Source organism: Rhodnius prolixus, unplaced genomic scaffold (assembly GCF_049639745.1).
Source record: "Rhodnius prolixus isolate KJV_2025 unplaced genomic scaffold, Rpr scaffold_14, whole genome shotgun sequence".
In the NCBI taxonomy this organism is placed as follows: Eukaryota; Metazoa; Arthropoda; class Insecta; order Hemiptera; family Reduviidae; genus Rhodnius; species Rhodnius prolixus.
The window spans coordinates 8,787,650-8,811,595 of NW_027411594.1; the positions used below are offsets into that span (position 1 = coordinate 8,787,650).

The following is a 23,946-nucleotide window of genomic DNA, read 5'->3' on the forward strand; positions in this document are numbered from 1 at the left end:
GCAAGATTTAGTGGGCATGGTCCTAGAAAAGGGTCAAGATTGTGACTAGTTTTCGGTACTATCTTAGAATTAGTACCATTTTTCAAAACGAACCATAAGCCTTAAGTGACAACCTCAGCCAAAAAATGCTCCAGAGAACTTAGGTGGAAGAAGGTCTCTTGAAACAGAGCCTCGAGTGCAACATCAGCCTTTATTTAGATCCATCCTCCTCTAAAAATGAAGGGACAACCCTATAAAGGAAGTAACTCGGAAGTCACTAAAAATAAAGAAACTTGGACATGAAGAAATGTAGACCACTTCCTGTTGTAGTTGCTGAAAATTTTAATCAGTGAAGTGATACTTCCGGTATTTAGATTTTCAGCATATTTTTAATGCGTTTCCGCTTGTATCACACTTAAACTAAATATCGACTACTTAACTAACGTAACTAACCTTACTACTTCCGTTTTAATTTTTTTTTAGTTAATTTGGGCCACACGTGCAACTCACGAATTCCTAATTATTTTTAAAGGGGACACTAAGAGAACCTGTTATTTATTTCCTGTGTTCTCGAAAACCTACACTAGGTAGAAACGGAAGGAAATGTGATAAACCTACAGAGTTTTCAATTATTTTTCTTGCTTCAAGGGAAAATTAAGAGAAATCAGTAAAGAAAATTGATGGCTACGCTATTTTTTGTTTTTGTTTTCCAATGAGGGCACATCCTGTTCAATTCATTGAAAAAAGTGAAATCGCAAACTGGTAGCTAATGTACGTAAAAAACTTTTCCTACTACCGAGTATTGTGTAAAAATAATTCTTTGGAATTATAAAAGAAATAATGATTGTAAAATTACTTTTTATTGGGAGGGGGCCTCCATCAGGCCACGTAAGATATAAAAGAAAATAGCATATTTTAATTTTTATTTTCAAGAAGTGAGAGATAATGATGGTAAGAGAGAGAAGGCCTAAAAAAGACCAGATGGTTGAATAATAATAATAATAGACACAGAAAAAACACGTATCAGGGACACAGAAGGTGTTACCTTGACAACAGGTAAACAGAAGCCGAGCGTTGTTAGTTTCCAACAACACCAGGCGGCTCAAGATGGCAGTGGGAAGGGGCGATCCAGGTAGGTACCTGAGTGGACAGGATGTTTGATTGGCCAGACCTGACCACTCCTACTCGTTCCGCCATACAGTCAGCCCCCCCCCCACAGTTGGGGCCGCCAAAGACCGTATATACTCTGCTCGCATTTTTTGTTTTCCCCCAAAATAATTACAATTATTGCATTTGAACAATTAATGAAATCTGGTGGTGTGTTCGTTAGTGCTGAATTTGCTTCCATTTTTAACACGTTCCCTGTGACAATATGGTACTGTTTACGTCATAGCTCCCCCGGGAACCCCCCCCCCACCAAATATTTGTCCTGAGAAAAACCGATGTGAAAGATAGAACCCCCCCCCCCCATTGTACGTTACGCTCAAAGTTCAGACGACTGCGATCATTTCCGGTCGGGCGCGACGATACGGCTTTAGAAAAGTTGTAGCCTCATCCTTAACCTCGCCTCCATTAAAAAAAAAAATCCCTGTTTAAATGAAGTTTTCTGGGAAAAATGATTAAATTTAAGGAGGGAAAGAAGTTTTAGCTCCTTGGTTACTCCCCAGTGATGCCCTTTGCTGAGAGATCTTGGACTTGCCTCCAAAGCTTCTTACAGCTTAGCTCACTGACCTCAAGTAGGCAAGATTAGGTAGATCTGCGCAGATGTTGTCGTGCCTTAACTCTTTGAGGCACACGATTTTAAAGAAACTAAAAGCCCTAGTTGCACAGAACTTCTTTTATTATAAAACAATGGAAATAAACATTCATTTTCATTATTTTACACATTGTAATCATCCCTCTCAAGTAATCATCACTCTCGAAATAAGAAAAAAAGAAGAGAAAAAATTAATAACATTTCAATAGTCCTTTTTTAGTGAGGGGCACTGGTATTGTATAATACCACTATGCAACTAATGCTTTATATGATTTTCTCGAAACCTATTAGATCTGGGTTGTTGCAAAAAAATTACAGTTATAAAGGAGGATTTGCCCTTTATTTTAAAGAAAATTTGGGAATTTTATCTTTTATAGAAAAAGAGAAAAAAATTGTCAAAGTTGGGTGTTTTTCAACGTTACGCTTTTTCGTGCAGTTTTTGACGATCAACCCTTATACAACTGTCCTACCGCGGCAGTTTTAATGTTCATTCAAACACAACTTTTTACCAAAACAAAGCGGAACTTTGCAGACAGTACAGCACTGTCCTTTCAGCGCACTGTTCCTTGAAATGTTGTAAGTTCCATGTTTTGACCCAATTCTTTATAAACAATATATGAATTAACATCAGCTGCATCCAAATAATAGAACAGTATGCGGTGCCACCATTTTTTACTATCGGTCAAGTTTATAATAAATATAAAAATTATTTCACTTATTTTCGCATTTACCATTGGTGCATAGCACTGCCAACTGAATGAAAAACTTTAAATAACATATTAAGCTGTATGTATGAATAACTTCAACTTTTCCAGGTGGGTTAAAATATAAGTATCCCACCATGCAGCAAAAGGTGGGACAGTTTTTAACCCACCTAGCCGCAAAGAGTTAAAATGTAAAAGTGAAAAATGTAACACAAAAAGTCAGGAAATGAAAGTGTAACACTTATGAAACCGGAAACTCTAAACACCAAACTGATTAATCTACCTCTGATTATGGATGGAAGTTCGAAACCCGGAAGTCAAGGAAACAATAATCAACGATGGATTAAATCCATGGATTAATGGATTCTAAAAAAATGCCAAAGTTCTGACAAATCTATTCAATAATAATGGCTCAAATTTCCTCTTCCTTCGTAAAAGGAAGTACGTATTGCAATCGAAAAGATTTCAAAATTTTAATTATTTTTATTTTTTTAAACGGAAATACACGTTTTGTGGCCTACTGAGTACTCTTGTACAAAAGTGGAAAAAGATGGTGGCTTCCGGTAGTTGCCTGCTGGAACACGTACGCATAGTACGTACCAAATCATATTGGCAGAGGTTTGCTGCATATTGGTAACGTTCTTCGTCAGGGATAGCTTGTGAATAACAGTCGAAAAATCAACAAAAGAAGCTTTCTTTTGCTTTTGTGAAGTTATGTGTAAAATGTGTGCGATTATATAAGTATATATAATATATATATACCTTCTCTCTCCCCTCCACCATATCTTATTTATAAATAAGTACATAAAAGTATGTACAAGGTTGAGAAAGGAAGAATGGGTGGGGAGTATATGTTTTCCCTTGCAGAGCTGAAGGAATAAGAGATCGGCTGTTGTAGGGAATCTCTGGTAACGGCACAGGGAATTCGCTTCTTTCATGGTAATAACAGATAAGTCCAGATCGAAAAGCTGCTATCCACTCTCTCTCTCTGGCTAGAGCAGACCATGTTTTGCCTTGGGAGAGAGGTTACAACTGAACATTCTATCGCACGAGTTACTGTCGCTATTGATACTGTTCTTCACACATACATACGCACGCACACCAGATTGCTGACGTCAAAGTTATGATGATAACTTTGTGCTGCTAACTTTACGCCATCCTTTACTTACACACACTCACACTCACACAATATACATATCCCCCTTCCTCCCATCCCCTCCCAAAAAAATAGGTCCTGACACAATATCTCATATAGCTACGTCATAAAAATAAATAGCTTTAGAGATCTCAGTGTGTGATCCACACTGGCGCACATATCATTGTTACAGTTTCCACCTTAGAATGGCATAAGTCTCTGTGGAGAAAATCCAGTATCGCCTTCCAGGCAGTCACACAGTTCCTTCATTTGGTCTCTCTATTAAATCGCTCTTTATCTCCTTCATCCCTTCCTAGCTCTCTCTCCCAGGGTTCTACTCCTGACAATTTCAACCTTTGCAAGATTATCCAAGCGACAAAGCTATAGATTTTATAGGTTGTTAAACAAAATTATTATTTTTTTTTTTATATAATTTTCAAAAGAGGAATTATTTGCAATAGTAGAGATTTTCTTGGGAGCTTTTTACTGGGAAAACACTTGGCTCCGTGAAAAATCCATTGAAGGGTACTTTTAAAGTTGAAAGGGCAGAATTTCCTCTGGACTACTATTTTATTGTAATGAACGTTCTAACCCCGAACATGATATTGACAGAAATTTAATATTTAAAGTATTATTTTTCAATTAATCGATTATAGAAAAATCGATTGATCAGAAATGCTACTTTAATTAATCGAGACAGAAACCTGAGAACTTCGTCCTTAGACTGACGACTAAGGATCAATCCATCCGCTTTCTCATTGCTCGTGTCCTACTGAATCCTAAATCCTCGATAAAAAACTAGCCTTTGCCTTCCTTTCGTGATGTCACTCCCAGACACGTAAATGAGGGTAGTCAACTGGATAATTAGTGTACTATTTCCCTACTTCCGGCTTTAGCTGTTTAATGTTTAAACTATCCATATTCAATGAATTGGAAGACTGAAATTCACTGAATTGACTGGAATGTTGGTAGCATCCTGGACTGGATCCTGGTAGCCTAGTTTTTGAGCTTTAACGCCAGTCGTACAGCGAAGTACTTGTAAAGATTTAATTGAAACCGTCATTGCACACGTTGTGGTGCAAATAAGTACGAATTTACATCATTCTAAAAAGTGGAGCGGGTGTTGGTCTAGTGGTCAAGAGCATGGCTTTTGGAGTAGAAGGCCCCCGGTTCGAATCCCGCGTATGACTATTTTGTATTTGTTAGAAAAAAATTGTTTACAGTAAAGTATGAGCTTCCGCCTTCGTCCACGACACCTAATTGGTAGTTGGACGTTAAGCATCGCCTGAAAAAATAGGAAATTACTTTACTTTATTGTTTACATTACTCTAAAAAGTTAAATGTATTCACAATAAGCGCTCTGTGGGCATAAAAATATATATAAAGATTTAAGCTACCTAAGAAGCATGTTATTACAGAGTAAGCAGTACTGAGAGAAGAGGGGGGGATATCTGTCCAATATTGGAAAAGCATCGTGCCTTAGTACTATACAAAAATCTCCCATCAATATGGCTGCTGCAGCCTTCCGCTTCTTATTGACAACCTGAGGGAAGAAGTTGGAAGTGAAGAGGATATCTCTGGAGATATGCCAGGAAAAACCAGCATGCCACTCCATTACTGCATTTGGACTTGACTTTCTATCCAAGGGTGGAAAGGAAAAAGAGCATCCTTCGTTCTCTTCTGGAAAAGCTAAAAAAAAGAAAAGAACTTGAAGATAGCGTAACTTTGGTAACAGTGAACTCAATCTGGTGTTAGGTTAATGTAGTGAAACATAAGAGTGGCGATATCATGACGGCAGATGACAATGGGGTCAGTATTCAGCTGGAAACGACCCGTCCATACCATCACTTCCGGGAGTCCCTGGTTGTTGTAGAACTGTTGTTTCCCCTCTCACTCGCTCTGGGTTGATCCTTGGTCTTATACCCATTCTGAACCACTCTTCAAAGTTATCCTGGGTAAATCGGTAGCTATAAAATAGTACGTATCATGTTCAACAGCCGTGCACAAGAAGAAATTTTCCTTCGGTTATATAACAAAAATATTGACTCTTCCAGGATAATACTGGAAATAACTTTTGAGCAATATTTTGGAGAACCCTGCAGTTCGGGGGGGGTTGGGAAGAGGCAGAATAGGTTTTTTTTTTATTTAAATTTTGTTTTAAGGAAAAATTGAATTGATGTACTAAGGTGACGTCTCCTGGAAAATTATAGAAAACTAGAAGAACCCTTCCTGGTACCGTCGCATTTCCGGTTTATTGATATTCTTTCAACTTGGTATTCATAAATAGTCAGATTGGTAGCCACTGTTCAAGGTATTAAAAAGGACACTTCCGCAAAAAGTTTACTTTTACTTCCCCTAAAATCCTGCCAATTTGTGCGGATGTGCAAAGTTTAAAGAACATCAAAATCATTTTTCCAAAAAAAAAAAATGAGTGGAAAAGTCTACTCAGAAAAGCCGCCAATCGGTTTTCCACAATTTAGGGTATTTTGATTATGTATTTAATCAAAAATAATTTTACGCAAATGATATAGACCATACGTTACAATGAAATAACTCTTTAGAGAAAAACGTGCTCTAGACGCTCTCCTAAAAGTGTTCCTGACCTTTCCTAGAAAATATCTTTAGAAATAAAAGTCGGTGATTAAATCTGTCCGGTAGGACAGTTGTATAAGGGTTGCTCGTCAAAAACTGCACGAAAAAGCGTAACGCTGAAAAACACCCAACTTTGACAATTTTTTTCTATTTTTCTATAAAAGACAAAATTCCCGAATTTTCTTTAAAATAAAGGGCAAATCCTCCTTTATAACTGTAATTTTTTTGCAACAACCCAGATCTAATAGGTTTCGAGAAAAAAGTTGCCGAAAATGAGCAAAAACGGCTTTTTCAAAAAATGTTCTTGTTCTTGTTCTTGTTGATGTTCTTGTTCTTCTTCTTGTTGTTGTTACCTTTTTTTGTAAACTGCGTAGGGCCTAAACGCTTAAACCGATTTTCATGAATGAGATGTCATTCGATTCGGAATTTTATGTAGATGTGCCTTATGGGGGTCTCGATGCTATACATCGAATGGGAGAGGAGTTAGCCCCTTGTATGTAATCTACATAATAAGCAGTTAAAGAAACATTTTTGGAACCGATTTCCGTGGAACTTCCTCCCCCCCCCCCCCAAAATACAAAATTGGTAAAGGGGCTCTTCCGGATTTGTCTAAAAGCTTTGGCTTTCACGTTGACATCTAAATTAAACATAAAAGTTGAAACTATCTGCGATCTTTGAGCAGGTATATAATCATTGATAGACTCAAAGACGACGTGAGGACTACACGATTGAGGTACATCCTTTTATGAGAGGTGAGAGAAAGGAAAAAAAAACAACAAATATTGGAAAACAAAAAAAATTTTTGTGAAAGCAAAGATGACTTCGATTGTTCTTTGACAAGAAACATTTTTTGGAAAGGTGGATTGTGTCCATCCATGTCAACAAAGAAAGAATGCGAACGCTAAACTTCGTCTTCAGGAAGTAGAAACCAGCATTACAAAAGGAAAGAAAAGAATGAGTATTGATATAGAAGTACACGTAAGAAGTGAAGAGTAAGATAATGGGCTGGCTGGCTCGTTCTCAAGAACACGAAGAGAGAGGAGAGCACGCTTCATTGTTCACAATGGAGAAGAAGCAATTTGAAAAGCAAAGATTAAGAACTTGAAGAAGAAAAAACAGAAAGAAGAACCGTGGGCAATAAAGAGTTGTTTTTGGAAGGAGGAATGGCTGGGGGGACACACAATAAGATGTTTGAGGAGACGTGATCAAGGTGCCCAAAGAGATCTGCAGAGCTGAACTGGGTTGGAGATTTTAAGAGAGAGAGAGACAGCCAAGGAGTTGCACACAATAGCCTACGAACACGGGGGCCTAACACCATCTGAAGTTCTCTCTATATTAACCCGGTCGACCATTCTCTGTTAATTATCGCAGCCCGAAGAAGAGGAGGTGGACACGTGACTCTCACGTACCCCAAAGGCCATGACTGTCGTCAAGGAGAGAAGATGGGAGTTCTTGAAGCTGCTGGCCACTGACTGCTTACATTGTCCTGGTTTGATTGCCTCACAAAACTAACAACAATGCGCCCCAAAAAAAAGATGTAGAAGAAGAAGAAATCAACCTTCTTTTGATCTTCAGCCGCCGCTGAGGGGCGCGCGCGACCTGGACACCTCCCAACTATCTATTCAATATCCCCCTTCCCACTTTTCTTCACTTTTAAGAGTATTGTTTGTCTTTTGTTTCTTTCTGGTTGTTCCTATTGGTTATTTCTAAACACATAACAAAAAACAGTGCCACAATGTATACCTAAGAAGGAAGAATGCTTACTCGCGAGTGCTGCCGTCTCCATTATTATCAACCAATGATTGTTCTATTTTGCTTACTTTTGTGTTTGGTTGGTAGACATGCATTCTCTTGTCTAGGCGGCCATTCTTTTTTGTACAACTAAATCTTTCATTTTGTTTTGCTTTTATTTACTTTATTAACAAAACAGATGCAGAAAATAAAATAAAACATTCACAACAACTTTTCTGTAGTACTACTGCACATCACACCAAAATAGCACTTTAGAGGGAACCATACCCTCCATTTATGCCCGATAAGAATATGAAGATCCGAGACGAGTTGTGCTTGAAAAATGTGACACATTAAAATTATTTTTATTTTTAATTTCACTACATCTAGAGAGATGTAAAAGAGACATCCCTTTTAAGGCCAATAAAATGATGCATACAGAGAACAATAATAATGACATTACTAAGCAAAAAGGGGAGACGGGCCTATACATTTGGTCGCATATGTATAACATGGAGAATGACAATAAATGGTGGTAGTAATGTAGTTAGTAATTGGATCAAATATAGTGACTAAACTTCACAGACAACCGATGAAACGTTTAGTTGATAAAAAGGGCGAGTGGAGTATAAATTGACGGCACGGAAGGGCGGAGAAGAATTCGAAGAAAGAGGATGTATATGGAAAGAGAGAAAGATGATTGTAGAGAGTGATGCTGCGAGCTAATTGATGCTACCATCTCAACACACTCATCCTGAAAGTAGCATCGTTTTACAGAGTACAGAGAGAAAGAGAGAGCTATCGACGCTCTCACTTAAACTAGACACTTGTATAATATACACACCAGCTTAGCGATAACATTCAACTCAGTCCATATACCATACGATAATTTCATTTTGTAGAACAACAACAGTTGGTAGCAGAATGATGGCAACTCTGGTTAAATACAACACTGATTCTCCCCCCACCCTCTTTAAATACTAAAATTATTGATTTTTTTTTTTACTTTTTCTCACTAAAAGTAGGTGAATCTCCTTAACAAAAACTTACAGGTTAAAAAGTTAAGTATAAGGGTTGATTAAACGCCAAAAGGTACACAAATCAGCAAGTACCCAACATTTCATTAATACTTCATTGAGATCATTTAAGTAATTTTACTGCTTTAAATTTCTTTACCTAATATTGTTTAGAATTTATTAGATGTCTCAGACTCTTATGGTGGCCTTTTTCAAATATTATTGCACCCATTTTAATTACAGTTAAAGTACTTAACATTTTAGTTAAAGTACTTTACATTTTAGTTAAAGCACTTTACATTTTAGTTAAATTACTTTACATTTTAGTTAAAGTACTTTACATTTTAGTTAAATTACTTTACATTTTAGTTAAAGTACTTTACATTTTAGTTAAATTACTTTACATTTTAGTTAAAGTACTTTACTAATTATTTGACTTTAAAAATTCTTTACCAGTACTCAATTACAGGGTTACATTAAATTATTTATAAATGAATCATTATTACAAATAGTCATTTATCTGTTATTAACTGTGTGTGAGTAATTTGTGCTCTTTTAAACATCTGAAGCAATAAATTCCTAATTTAAATAAAATTGGGCTTACTTTGCCATTAGTAAGTATTGTTTCGATTCTCAAAACTAATAGAAAGTAGAAAAAAATGGGGAAAATACAGAACTTCCATTTTACGGGCCAAAGTGGGCGTAGTCTTGAGCAAGTAGGCGTGGTTTAAAAACCTGTTTGGCTCTTCAGCCCACCTACTTTTTCACACTTCACTGTGATTGACCAATTCTTTATTATCAATTATTTCCATGAAAAATAAAAGTTTAATTTTTTTTACTAATTTTTCCCCCGTAGGTATTTAATGAAGTATCCAAATATGTAATAAAAAATTTTCTCAATAAAAACTTGGAAAATAAAAGATTTTTCTCGCTTAATGTCTTGTTTTCTACACTAATAATGTAAGGGTTAACAGGGAAATTGGGAATAATGGGTATTTTCTTGGGAAGTAGGTAAAAGGAAATTGTGGGTCATGTTTCACCTATTGTTACCCACCATTTTGTATGTTTATTTGCATAGAGGCTGCTATTTATCGATTTTTAATGATTAATAATTGGATTCCTCGTGTTACAATCAATTTAAGTTAAATGAACACCTAAGACAATGATATTTTAAACTTAATTTTCCGGAAAATTCTGCTTTAATCAGCGAAGTATAAAGGAAATAATGCCAACTGATTTCCCTTTTTAAAACAAAAAATCCTTTCAGTAAAAGTGTTAACTTCCTGCTGGGTCCTAAAATGGGACTTAAACTAAATAGTATAAAGTTTTTGTAAACCATATGATTTTTCCATCTGTAAGTTTATATTGGTCCTCCAGGTGGACCAATAAAAACAGATAATTTAATAACCAATAGAATCATTAAAATATGGAATAGAATGTAATTAATTTTACTTGAATTATGAGTTTTTAATTTTTAATTACCAGAATTTATGGTAAAGACCACCCGCATTGTCTTTGGCATTACAATTAGACTGGCATTTAATGTAGTTACAAAAGTTTCACAAAGTGTACAATGTGACCTTCATCAGCGTGTATGCACTTGTAAGACTTTTAAAAATGCTTCATAAAGAGTGGAGATAAAAAGAAAAAAAGAACAAGAAAACAACTTACAAACTCAAAGAACAAGGAGATGGGCACTGTAACTCCTAAGATAAAGATGGAGAAGACAGAGCAGGGAACTGAGTTAATTATGTTAATTTCTTACATGTTACATTATTACCTTCGTCTCGGCCAACATTGTTAACAATAAAATGTACAAATGGTTATTGTTGGTTGTACTCATAACTGGTACAGGATGTAGATTTCTTGTCGAGGCGATAAACCATGCCAATTTTATTTGCTTTAGTGATTTTACTTTTAGCGAGGGTAAGTCTTAAAAAGTGCCATCTGATTTCCCTTTTTAAATAAAATTCCCTTCATTAAAAGTGTTAACTTCCTGAGGAAGCCATATAGGAGATTAATTGGAGCAATTTTAGAGAAAATGGTGAAAAAATATTAGAAAAAATTGTTTTTTCTCATATCCGGACTGGAAAGAATTCGGTCTAAACGGTCGCCGTGTCGGTGGCGATGATTTGGTGAAAACGCGAACTACTGCATCTACTCCCCCCTCCTACTGGAGAAAATTAATTTTTTCTTGGGGGAAAACTTGAAAAAAGCGAAAAGTTTTACCCTTTTTGCCCCGGAATAAGCTGAAATAGTTATTAGAGAAAATCGCGTAAAACTTGTGGTACCCTTCGAGTAGCATGGGCCTGGCAGATGACAAAGTCTCTGTAGGCTCTGTCAGGAGCAGGAAGAGGAGGAATCGGCACTGCACGTATTATGTCAGTGCGAAGGGCTTGTCTGGCTTAGGATGTTACTTCTCGGAGAGGTAAAAAACCAAGGCCTGAGGAGCTTTACCCAGGAGCCACTCTCCAGAATTAAGATTCTGATTAAACAGACAGGTTAGGAGGGTGAGCTCTAGAGTAGGTGGGAGCCACAATAGACCCATTGGGATCACGGTGGCGTAGTCATTCAAGGCCACTCTACCAAAATCTAATCTAATCTCTACGTTCAAGTCCGTACGTCCAGATGGCGGCTGCCTTGGGCTTTTTATACAGCTTCTTCTTTCTTTATGTAGTTTATTTCTCTTGGAACGGGTGTTGGTCTAGTGGTCAAGAGCGTGCCTTCCTATGTGGGAGGTCTCCAGTTCGAACCCCGCGTATAGGCTACTTTTTATTTGTTAGAAAAAAAATTGTTCTTGGTAAAGTTTGAGGTTCCGCCTCCATCATTGACACCTAATTCGGTAGTTGGACGCTAAGCCCCGCCTGAACAAAATAGGCGATTACATTTACTGTGATGAGCTTTACCCAGGGAGTCGCTCTCCAGAATTAAGAGTCTGGCTAAACGGACGGGTCTAGAGGGTGAGCTCTAGAGTAGGTGGGAGCCACAATAGATCTCCTTAAGGGCCGCCCTTATTAGAATCTTATGTTTACCCTTCGAGAAAGATCAAGGCTTATTGGTCCTTTTCCTAAAAAAAAAAACAAAACTGGGATTTTCCGCGCGACTCACAAAAATCCTTATTTTCATATGAGGATAATAATAATATCTCATAATTTTTCCTTGTGACCGGTCAGGGGCGGTATCCTTGCGGGCGCCAGATAGCCGAAGCTATCAGAGACGATATCCCTAACCAGCCTCAAAAGAAAAATACCCTTAAGGGTGCCTCTGGCGGGATAGCTCACTGGTGAGAGGAGGGAGGGTCCTGGAGACAATTCCCAGGGCGATAGGGAGTAAAATAAAATTCTCTCTTGTGCTTAATGAACCAAACGACAAAATACCTTTAATTAAGGAAAATAATCATACAAAAAGGAAAACTTATACTAGATACGAAATACTAATAAAAAGATAAAACTCACAGACGATAGATAACATAAGTAGGCACTGGCCAGGCCAAACGCACGGTAGAGAATGAATATTTTTTATTTTTATTTTGGAATCTTGGCTGTAAACAGCACCTGGTCTTGCAGTCCAAAGTGCAAATTTACATTATGTAGCAGCTCCTGCCCCCTACGACTATTTTTCGGTTACAGAGTATTGAAATCAAATTATTGCCCCCTTATTTTGGGGGGGGGGAAAGCGTGAAAACATCGTTACTCCCCTCCCAAAAGTGGTATTTAAGTGGCTAGATTTTGACTTTAAAAAAAAGCCTCGTGGAAAGAAAAGCCTCTTGGTTAACAATAAAAAAATTGGTAAATTCGTACTTTTGGAGGTTTTCCGCTTTTACGTTTTTCTTGCGCCATAAATCGCAAGCAGATCTTAGATTTGGGGTTGTCACCGGAAGTGTCCGTTTTTTTTTTGTGGAAGTTGACCTCAAATCATTTACTTCCGGCGAGAAAAAAAACAAAAAAAAAAACTCGAAAATATCCAAAATCTTAAGCAATCGCAATAGTTCCTCTTTGTTCAGAGTGAGTGACTGACAGACAGACGTAGAAGACCACCTGTGAGATGTTCTATCACTCGGTAATTATCTCTTTTACAAGTCATCACACAATAAGTTATTTTTTTCTTTTTTTTTCATATAAAACAATATAAACTGATTAATTTGTTACAAATCTATCAGTCTGTCGTCGGTGTGTGAGGTCAGATAAATCTAAGACGACAGACATTTTGTACGTAAGTGTATCCGATTGGGTGTTCAAAAAAAGAAAAAATGAAAGAGAACTATAGCGAGCAGACTCCATTGTGTCTCAGATCGATGTTATCGATTGATTTAAAATAAACTTAGTTTTATTTTTTTTTTAGTTTTAGAAGGCATTGTTTATCGTTTTGTATGACGTGTATCTAATTTTATTGTGCGTACTTTGAAAACATAATTAACTATATTATTTTTTGTTTTTTAGTTAAAGAGTTGTAGGCGGAGTTTTTACTTAATACTTCCTCTTCCACCTCCGTAAAAAAAAGACGTATTGCAATCGCTTAAGATTTTTTAGAAATTGAAGTTTGTTATAGGAAATACGTGGTGCACTGATGAAATAAAATGCATAGATCTCTGCAACTAATGCTTACTAATAGGGTATGATGCCCAGAATGTGTGATCGATACGTCTCAAAAGCAGGAAATCAAAAGCTCAAAATTCAGGTCGCTACTAACTTAAAACTTTTGGCAGAAATGGGTTAACCGGAAATGCACCATTACTATAAAGTTTTTTTCTTTTACTAAAGTTTAAAACTACATTAAAATTATAATAATTTTTTGGATTTCTTATTTACCTGTTACAGTTGTATACCAGAAGAGATTGCGCAAAGAAAGAAAAGCAAGAAGACGTCTCCAAGACCAACTAGATCTGGAAATGAAACGAAGAACACAACTGGAAGAAGCACTGAAAGCGGCTGGTGCACCGCCGGAAGCGCTAAGAATTTTAACCGGTAATTGTTATATTAGATTGCAAATATGTGTATAAATTGGTTTCGTGGTCGTAAATTATTCAATTAAGGATTCAAAATAAATTGGCGAGGAATCGTAGATAACCCTGTAATCTGTAACTCAACCAACCCGCATAGTCCACGCCTTGAAGAAGACAAGTATATTTGTCGAAACGTTGGCAAAAAGACGGAGTTATTTGTTTTTTTATTTCTGGACCGATTTCTCGCCAATTTTGAATCCTTAATTAGATTGCAAAAAAATGTTGTTGTTTTTTTAATGCTCCTCTTTAAATTCCTGATGAACAGCATCAATTGTCTATCCGAAATGTTGGAACAGCAATAAATATTTTTGATTAATTTTTTGTCTTCAGAATACTGTAATTGAGACGCTATCCAAACTAGACTTTAACCTTTACCTGAACACTCTAATAGTGATCAAAGTCGAGTTTAATAAATCGATAGTGAACATGGTAGCCGATATAGTTGGTCGCCGTGGAAATAAAATATTTGAAAAATCGATTCAGTAACGTGGAACTTCCACGTTGATTGATTTTGGCCCTAAAAACCTGATTACAGCAACCACTATTGAAGCAATCTGCGATTTTCCGTTGACCTTGGACAGGCAGAAACATGCACAGATAAACTGTTCTGAATACAGGGAACTTTTTTCATATTTCGTGTGTGGGAATTAAAAAAAAAAACTTTCTCTTACTTGGAAAACACAGGAAAATTTGAGCTCTAATCGAATAAAGTAAGCTCAGTTGAGGAGCTCTTGAAGACATTATTGTAAAGCGGCCGCGTGGATGCTGTGGAGATGGTGAACACCAACCTGCAAACAAACAGCAAAAACCAATTCTCCGTTCTGTATTAATTATAAAATTAATTATTATTCAATTTCCATTTAGAAGGAATCAAGACCCCGGGGTCCGGGTTTGTGCAAACATTACCCGTGTCACCTAGGGCTCCTAGGAGTTGTACTGGCGGCTCTCCTATCTACCCCACTTTTTGGGGGCCGGCTCTTTGCCATTAATTCTACTGAACAGATCCAACTCCTTGCACCACCCACAACCTTGCAAGGCCTGTAGGGCAAGGGGCCCTCAAATAACCCAACTTGGAAACCTCTCTCTCTCTCTGTCTCTTTCTCTCTGTTAGCTGAGAGAATGCTACATCTACTTTCACAGCCGTCAATAAACCCAGACTTGTCGTACTCCTCGGCTTTTGTATGTAAAGGTAATTGTTAGTAAATCCTCAAAATGTTACCCACCACTGTTGTGATTGGCCCGCGCCCTCCGCCTCCCAAACTCAGTACTGGGAGGGGGGGGGATGTAGTTAATGCAAACTGAACTTTACTGTCTTGCTATTTGCATCCCCTCTAGTAACACTTCATCCCTTAAGGTGTTGTTTACAGCACGTTCAACGTCTTATATCCTCTACCCATCCACTCAACAGGATACTTCCTTTGTTTTCTAAGGGTTATCATATAATTTTCACCTTTTGTAGGAAAATCTTAGTATCTGGGAGGATGTGAGAGAAAATTTTGTCCAAATATCGTATCCAAGTATTTTTTGTTTTTTTTGTTAACAATACTATTTAAAAACTCCAGAGTTCTCTGGAGTCCAGAGATGGACAACTGGTTGCAAGATAGGTGCCTCATGGTAAGGGAGGTTCCCAATACTTCCCCCTTTATCTCCCAATATCTCTTTTGGAATAATTAAAATAAGAGCGGGAGGTCTACAGAATACGTATTTATAATTTTGGTACCTTGTTCTTACCTCCCTCCACTCAAAATGTGAAAGTTTCGAGCCCTGTAAACCCTTTTCTGGGTGGTACAAAATCATTTCTTGGTCACGTAGTTTTTTTTATTTCCTTCCTCCTTCTCCAAAAAAAAATCCAAAAGAAAAAGAGGATTCTGGAGCAATTCATCAATTCTGGGTGAAGTGTTTTTTTTTTTTTCTATCTTGGTTCTCCCCCCATAACCTATCTTCAGATGTAGATCTTACCAGGCAAATTAAGTGGATACCCTGGAATAGCTGGCCTGGTGCACCCCTGCAGCAGGACGATCGATAACACCTTTATCCCTTTCTTGTTCTCCCCAAAAACTAACCTTCATTATGAAATTTTTTAAAACCATATGTACAGAAAAAAAATATATATATATCTACCTAAAACCTATGATTATACCTAAGGGTGTACTCTTTCCCTCTTATTATGTATACAGAGATATATATACTATATTATGTTCCATCAAAAGAATACATAATATTAACCACTTTTAATGTTTATTTTTTTTTCATGTATATATATATATACATGGTAGTTACACCCTTCTTTAAAAAAAAACCACCATTATAAAGACAGATGTTGGTATAGTTTAGGAGGAGCTGGTTTAAGGTAATCGATTATTTTTTTTTTATTGGAAGGGTCGACTTATCAAAGTATATGGAATGCATAAAAAAGGGTCAGTAAGGGCTTCTTTTCTATTGGCTGACAGGTGGAAAACAATTTTCCTGCATCTCATTATTAATTTAATGGTCTTAGGTATTCTTTTTTTTTTAATTATTTTACTGGCAGTGGCTTCCGTTCTTTCGACAGAAATGGAGACAATTAATTAAATAAATGATATGCACTATTCTTAGAGGGAGATTATTGTGCATCTTGAGGAAGTTGTTTCAAGATGTATTTAACAGAGGATTTCCATGGTATTTGGCCATCTTACGTACTCGTAATTCTTGCAATGATGAAGTTATTATAAAAGAAAGAACTTTGAATTGTGGAATCCAGTACTCGGCATAGAGCCATACTACGATGAGTAAAACTTACAACTTAGTAAAACTAACAACTGTTCGTCAGTCTATGCAAAGAAAACGTTGCACTTTCCTGGGGATTTTGGCTACCTCACGTCTTTCTACGCCATTGGTGCCCAAAATAGATGGCGTTATCCCAAAGTAGGAACGTAAAACACTTCCTCAGGTTTTTTTAGGTGTCCTTTAACACCAAATACGAAGGGCCTGCATGAACATTTTCCAGGCCTAGGAAACCTCAATGGATATTCGTGATAATTTAGAAAATTTGGCGCGATCTCACTTCCTCTTAATTAGTTTCGAAAAAGAAGGTAAAACGGAAATGATTATTTGGAGCCCAGCTAATTCCAGGTTTAAACTGTTTGTTATCTTTTTTTGTAAAAAAAAAGAAAAAAAAAAGCTAATTACATGTTCCGTTTGGTTATATTTGCAGAAGGATGCGCTCAAAGTGCCAACCAAGTCTCGGCCAGCTCGAACAACAACGGCAACAGCGGCGGTCCAAGTTCCAGTGCGTCCGGCGGCACAAGTTCCAGTGGTAGCCAGCCAGCTGGCGCCTCAAACCAAACAGGAACATCCGGTGGCAACGGTCCGGGCGCGGTAAATCCTAGCGGTGCTAGTCAAGCTAACAACAGTACCGGCAATACAGGAAGTTCCTCCTCAGGTGTGGTGGCGGCCGGAAATACGACAAGTTCGGCCACGATAACCGCCAGCAATACCACGGCGGCTGGTAACAACAGTACATCATCAGCCGGCGGTAATACCACACCGGTGAGCAACACTTCCTCCATAGTGGTGGTAGAACGACCTGGTTCCGTGTCCAGTGTCGGCGAAGAGCAGACCACACCGACCAATTATACGACCAGCGGCACAGCTACTTCTTCTTCTTCTTCTTCTTCTACACAACCATCTGCCAGAGCGTCGGCCAGCGACCAGCAAGCACCTCCTCCGCCACCGCCTCCGCCGCCTCCACCACAAGACAAGCCGTGGAACTATTCCAGTCTGGACCTGATCAACAGCGGAGCCGCTTTCTGGCACAATTATTCCGGTAAATACTTGGCGTTGCTCAACAACCACCATCTCTCGCTACAGAATAGCGCCCACTCTAACTGAAGGCAATCTTTATCAATAATTAACAATATTTATGAATAGAGTACTATTTATTTATTTATTACTCTGAGTTTTTACTTTACAATTAACATTTTCCTTCTTTTTTTCTACAAATTAGATTTTAAAAAGCAAATAAATACGAACAATCACAGTAATAATTGTACATAATGATGTCATCAGAAAGAAATCGCTTTATCCCGTTTTTAATGAGATATTTTTTTTATTAATTATTATTATTTTATTTGTACAGCTTTTTATTATTTTTCCTTTTTTTCTTTTTGACGTCAGAGATTTTCTTAAAGAGAAAAAAGATTTTACGCTAAATAAATTTTTGTTTGAAAATCGAATTTTGAGTTTCATATATTTATTTAAACCTTTTTTTTTTCGATTTTTTTATTTTTCACGAGCATTTTGATCAAGATCAAAATTCGACTGCTCATTTCTTTTTTGGCGACAATCTTTACTTGATCTTTATTGTCTTAAGAATTAATCCACCTTCTGTATGAATGCATTCTTCTACGGCGATTCCTGCCATATACTTTGTCCAACAGATCGCTGTAAAAATTTGTTTCCTGTATTGATCACTGCTTCCGTTTTGCTCCACCGTACTTAGAGGCCTTCTTGACCACTCTCATCTCTTTGTGATCGTTTATTGGTTAATATGCATCCCGCAGTAGTGCTGTTCAAGAGCTGGAGCTATAAGGCTATAAGGTTCGAGCCTTTGAGCGCTCGAACTCTCAGGGCTCAGTGGGTGGCTCGAGTCAGAGCTCGAGCTGAAGCCTCACAGAGAGCTCGGTGAGCCACCAAGACTCGGCTCAAAAGGCTCGAGCTTTGTTTTTTATATGAAGCATTTTATTTTGAACTAATTAATAAATTCATTTCTTAAAATAAAATCAAGCTATAGCAGCAGCTAATGAATTTTTCAAAAATATTTTTGTATAAATTAATACAATAATTTCTAAAATGTTCTTTGCTCATTGAAATTGATTACTCGTCATTCCTTATGACTTGCACTTTGTAAGCCTTCAACTCCAGGTTTGTGAGTCTCCAACTTGAGCTTAACGGCTCTAGCTTCGAGGGCTATAAGGCTCGAGCTCTGAAAGCTCTGAAGCTCGACTCGGATGAGCCTTCAGCTCGAACCTCAACTGAACAACACTACCCCACAGTAAAAATGATGTACGCAAAAGTGTGTGTGATTGTGGATAAAGAGTATTGTCGACGAGGATCTTATCTCTTTGTAACTGAGGTTTGAGAATTGTGTTTACAATAGTTGAGAGAATGTTCAATATTAATTGAAGGAATGAATGAAAGCGAAGGCTGGACAAGTATAAGAACGAACGAATAAACATAAGTCCTAACTTGAAATACAACTTTACCGAGGAAAGAAAAGTGATAAAGTTTTCCACTGTAATCGTTCACTTTCAACCGTAAGAAAAACTTATAAGTAGGAGCAGCGAAGAACAGGAAACACTCTCTTTTGCCCCGGCCACCTAGCCAATCAAGTCCCGATCTCTCCTCCACGACGAAGGTGGAAACAGACTTCCACAGTTTCAACAATCAACAATTGAATCAACAATCCCCTCCTCCCCAGAGTGAGTCAATCGAATGAAAATATTCAGGTTTCTTAAATCATCAACAACAACAACAACATTCCACTCGTCAGAAACGGAAGGAAGTTGTACAGAAAAGAAAGAAATCAGTCCTCCATTATTCTTGATCAACCCTCTCTTATTTAAGTTTATTATTTATTTATTTATAATAAATTTGCTTCTTTGTTTGGGGGGGGGGCAAGGGGCTTTCAAAGAACGGTTTTATTAAATTTATTAAAGAGCTAATTCTGAAAAATGAAGATGGCATTAGTCACATGAAATAAATCAGCTGATTTAGAACAGCTGTTAGTTTAATACACTAATGAAAATATAATATATAAACATCATATGTACGCTAGATTTATTAATAATTAAGTACTGAAAATATAAAAATTAAAAAAGTGGAAATATCAACTTCAAAAACGAAAGGTAAGTTAGTTTTTCTTTTGATATGAGTCGATAAAGTAATGCTGCGTTTTTTTTGGTGGATCTCATTGGCTACTTCTCTACTTAAAACTGCAGTTTTGAAGCCGCTACATTGTGGCGGAGCTTTAAACTATGTGCAGCTGAAGGACAATGTAGTTTTGCACAATGTAGTATATATTTTTTAGAATATCGATCTCTCGTCTGAATAATTGATTTGCTCAAAATATTTTATTTCTTTATTAAGTTTAATTTCTAATAACATATGGGCTACAAAGGAAGTAAGATTTCTTGTAATCCACTAGCAGAATTGACGACAATGACCAATAATTTAGAGTTGGTAGGATATCGGAGTAAGTGAATGCGAAGGATGCCCTTTTAACTCCCGATGGTGAAGCCATTGGTGCTTTTGCCTTCAAGGAACTTTTGAGCCAGGTTGCTGGAGAGCGGGTTTTGAGTAATTGGTACAGTTTAGAATGAGATTTGGAGTAACAGAATGGGCCAGGTCGAGGAAGTCTATACTCTTGATTATTAATGTGGAAAGGTAGATTGTACTAGAGCGATTGGATGTGATTTAAGATCGGAGAGCTTAGCTGTAACTTATGCGCAAGTTGTGTTTTGTCAGTACGGAGGAGCTTGTCTATGGCTAAGGATGTTATATAGTAGTAGTAATTGTCTATTTTTCCAGGCCGGCTTTACGTCTAACTACCTATTAGGTATCGTGGACGGAGGCGACTAGCAAACATACTTTACTGCAAATTTCTTTTATTAACCATTAAATAAAATCCAAGGCCTAAGACGGGGAATCGAACCCAGTACCACAATGCAGTCTGACTCTAGCTAACGATGTTACTCGTCGGGGAGAAAAACACTAAAGCCTGAGGAGCTTTATCCAGGAGCCGCTCTCCAGAATTAAGGTTCTGATTAAACAGACGGGTCTGGAAGGCGGAGCTCTAGAGTACGTGGGAGCCACAATAGATCCATTGGGATTACGGTGGCCTTCAAAACCGCCCTGCTGGAATCCAATCTAATTTCGTAAGTTCAAGTCCGTACGTCCAGATTGCGGCTGCCTAGGGCTTTCTATACAGCTTCTTCTTTCTTTATGTAGTTTATTTCTCTTGGAACGGGTGTTGGTCTAGTGGTCAAGAGCGAGGCTTTGTAAGTGGGAGGTCCCCAGTTCGAATCCCGCGTATGACTACTTTTTATTGGTAAGAAAAAAATTGTTTGAGGTAAAGTTTGAGGTTCCGCCTCCGTCAATGACACCTAATTCGGTAGTTGGACGTTAAGCCCCGCCTGAAAAAATAGGCAATTACTTTACTTTTACTTTTAGTTTATTTCTCTGGTAGTCTTTCTATCATTCTGTTACGCTAGTTCCTGTCGTTTGAGTAGGGGTATTACACTGACGGAAACTGGGTTCGAAGGTATGAGCGTGTTTTCCCCCTTCCGCCAGTTTTTTGTTTGTTACGAACTTAACAATATTGAGGCGTCAAATTATTTTTTCCAATTTATCAGGAAAATAAGCCCAACCTTAAATCCAGAAACCATTTGTACGTTCCAGAGGCTGTGGTGGTTGAGAACCGTTTATCTTCCGGTTCCTCCCCTAAACGCACACCCATAGATACAGGGCAGATAACAATTTGCCTTGAATATTGGTTTCTATCCGCTCCATCAGACTTGCATCTTGACCAGCACAAATCCAATCTGGAAATATGATTTCCCCGGGTTGTTCATTCCCCGCGCCCCCTCCTCCCATTCCAATTCCATCGGCTCAAGTGACCCTTGTGCCGCACCGGACATCGCCAATAAACATCACCTCTATATTTCCTATTTCCACACCGCCCAATTTTCCTGTGAAACACGTTTCAATGAACTTCCTTCCCTTTGCCCCTTCCAGGGCATAAATAGAGCTGGATGCTGTAGCTTTTAAATCTACTGACTTCAATTTTTGCCCTCCCCTCCTTTCCTTGTGATCCCTGCAGGCAGGGCCCTGTTGACCCTTTCATTTTTCTGTCAATTTCATCTGCCAGTCATAATCTAAATATTGAAAAAAAAAAAAGAAGTCGCTTTAGAGGATTATTGCTTTCCCTTACTACAGGAAGTGGTAAGAGGAAGTAGGGCAATCTTGTCAAATTTTCTGTATCGAATTTTCACTGGATATATCCGTTTTCCGAAGTTCCGAGAAAATTCGGTTCTTCTAAAATAGTGTTTCTTCAGAGGTCCATTCTTGTGGTACTGGGTTCGATTCCCAGTGTCTAAACCTTGGTTTTTATATAATGGTTTTAATCTTGTAAGGGGCCCCATTAGCCGAGCGGTTATAGGCTAGTCTCGCAAAGCTAAGATGTATTGTTGGTTAGTGGATTCGATTTCTAATCTAAACCTTGAATTTTATTTAATGGTTTTAATCTTGTAAGGCGCTCCGTTAGCTGAGAGGTTATAGGGTAGACCCGCAAAGCTAAGATGTATTGTTGGTTAGTGGGTTCGATTCCTAGTCTAAACCTTGGATTTTATTTAATGGTTTTAATCTTGTAAGGCGCCCCATTAGCTGAGCGGTTAGAGGCTAGACCCGCAAAGCTAAGATGTATTGTTGGTTAGTGGGTTCGATTCCTAGTCTAAACCTTGGATTTTATTTCATGGTTTTAATCTTGTAAGGCGCCCCATTAGTTGAGCGGTTATAGGCTAGACCCGCAACGCTAAGATGTATTGTTGGTTAGTGGATTTGATTTCTAGACTAAACCTTTGGATTTTATTTCATGGTTTTAATCTTAACAATTACGACGGTATGATGACTTCAAGGTCGTATACGTGCCAGAATTTCAGATTTCCACTATTCAGCTGCCTTCCGTAGATCTATTCATCACATTAATGTTTCCACTTCCTCACAAAACCTGGAAGACCTCTTGAATCAATCTTCTTATTGGGAAAAGGTTTCTTCCAATCAAAATATCATTCTTTTACAAGAAACTTCGCGTTTCTCTGAAATCAGATCGAAACTTTTTTTTTTGATTCGGCTTTCCAATCAGTTACTAATTACATAGAATTTTCAGCATTCCCAACGCTCGGGAGAACTAGAAGAAAAATTTTGTGTTCCAACTTTTGAGAATAGTAGTCACATTAAGCCTAATCTGGTTCACACCAGATGTTTTCAATTCCAATTGGTTTCTTTCTTAACCCTATTTGGAAGCAAGCGCTCATAATTATTTGTGTTATCTACAGACGGATAGACATAATTACAACCAGCTTCCATCGATTGCACACACATCTCAACCCTTTTAATTGTTCCCTTTTAAAGGTACTCCTCAATAGCTAATTTTAGTCACGTCTGTATGTTGAACAATTGTGCAAGTTTGTACATGCGCCGCGCATGCGTGTTTTAAACAGGAAAGAGATTACATGAAATTGTTTTTTGTTTTTCTAAATTTATTTATTATTATTACTATATGTGTTTATACTACTAGATAAACGTAATAATCTGAATGAAAGAGAAAACAATCTCATTTTAATCGGTTCTGTGTACATCATCAGATGGTGTAATAGATAAGATTAGCACGTTCTAGCGCAACTTCAGTACGGACTAGATGGCGCTGCCTTTTAATACAGTGAGCATTAGATATTTAGATAATTTCATCTGCACGTAATAACAAGCCAAGAGAAAGAGAGAGACTGACTTAAAGGACTGGAGACTACATTCTCTTAACTACTTATACAGGTCAGGACTGACCCCTCTCTAGCTGTATTCATTCCAATTAGAAGAGAGAGAGAGTTGGCGGATAATTGATTGTAGGAGGAGAGAAGAATTTAACTGTAGAACATGGCGCGAACTCTTATCTTCCGTTTGGAGAGACAGAGAGGGTAATTGATGTAAGAGGCACAGCTTCACTTTTTGTGATCATTAAAATAATTTTGCAAACAACTTTGTAGAAGAAGAGGATCACAATTTTTTTTTATTATTATTATTAGTGATAATTGTAAATTAGGCTTAGAAATTTCCTCTTTCTATACCGGAAAAGGTAAATTTTCTGCATTCTAAGCAAAAAAAAAAAAACAGGAAATACAGGAAGTATTTCGATTTTGTCAAGAATAGTTTCACGCGAGGGAAGGGATTAGCTATGAGGTTAGCATACTGGACTCCCACGCGGAGGTCCCGGGTTCGAA

At 37.6% G+C, this 23,946-nt stretch overlaps 1 protein-coding gene across 8 annotated transcripts in view; it reads left to right on the forward strand.

The window, feature by feature from the left end:
- LOC141451822 (uncharacterized) overlaps nucleotides 1-23,946 on the forward strand; it is a 390,222-nt gene that overhangs the window by 353,506 nt on the left and 12,770 nt on the right. For 7 of the 8 annotated variants that reach the window (XM_074123509.1, XM_074123510.1, XM_074123507.1 and 4 more), the window contains 2 exons: nucleotides 13,731-13,877; nucleotides 17,109-17,720. In XM_074123509.1, coding sequence (XP_073979610.1) covers nucleotides 13,731-13,877; nucleotides 17,109-17,720 — 759 coding nt within the window. Of the gene's footprint in view, nucleotides 1-13,730; nucleotides 13,878-17,108; nucleotides 17,788-23,946 lie in introns of all 8 variants that reach the window. The other variant, XR_012457116.1, reaches the window with a different exon arrangement.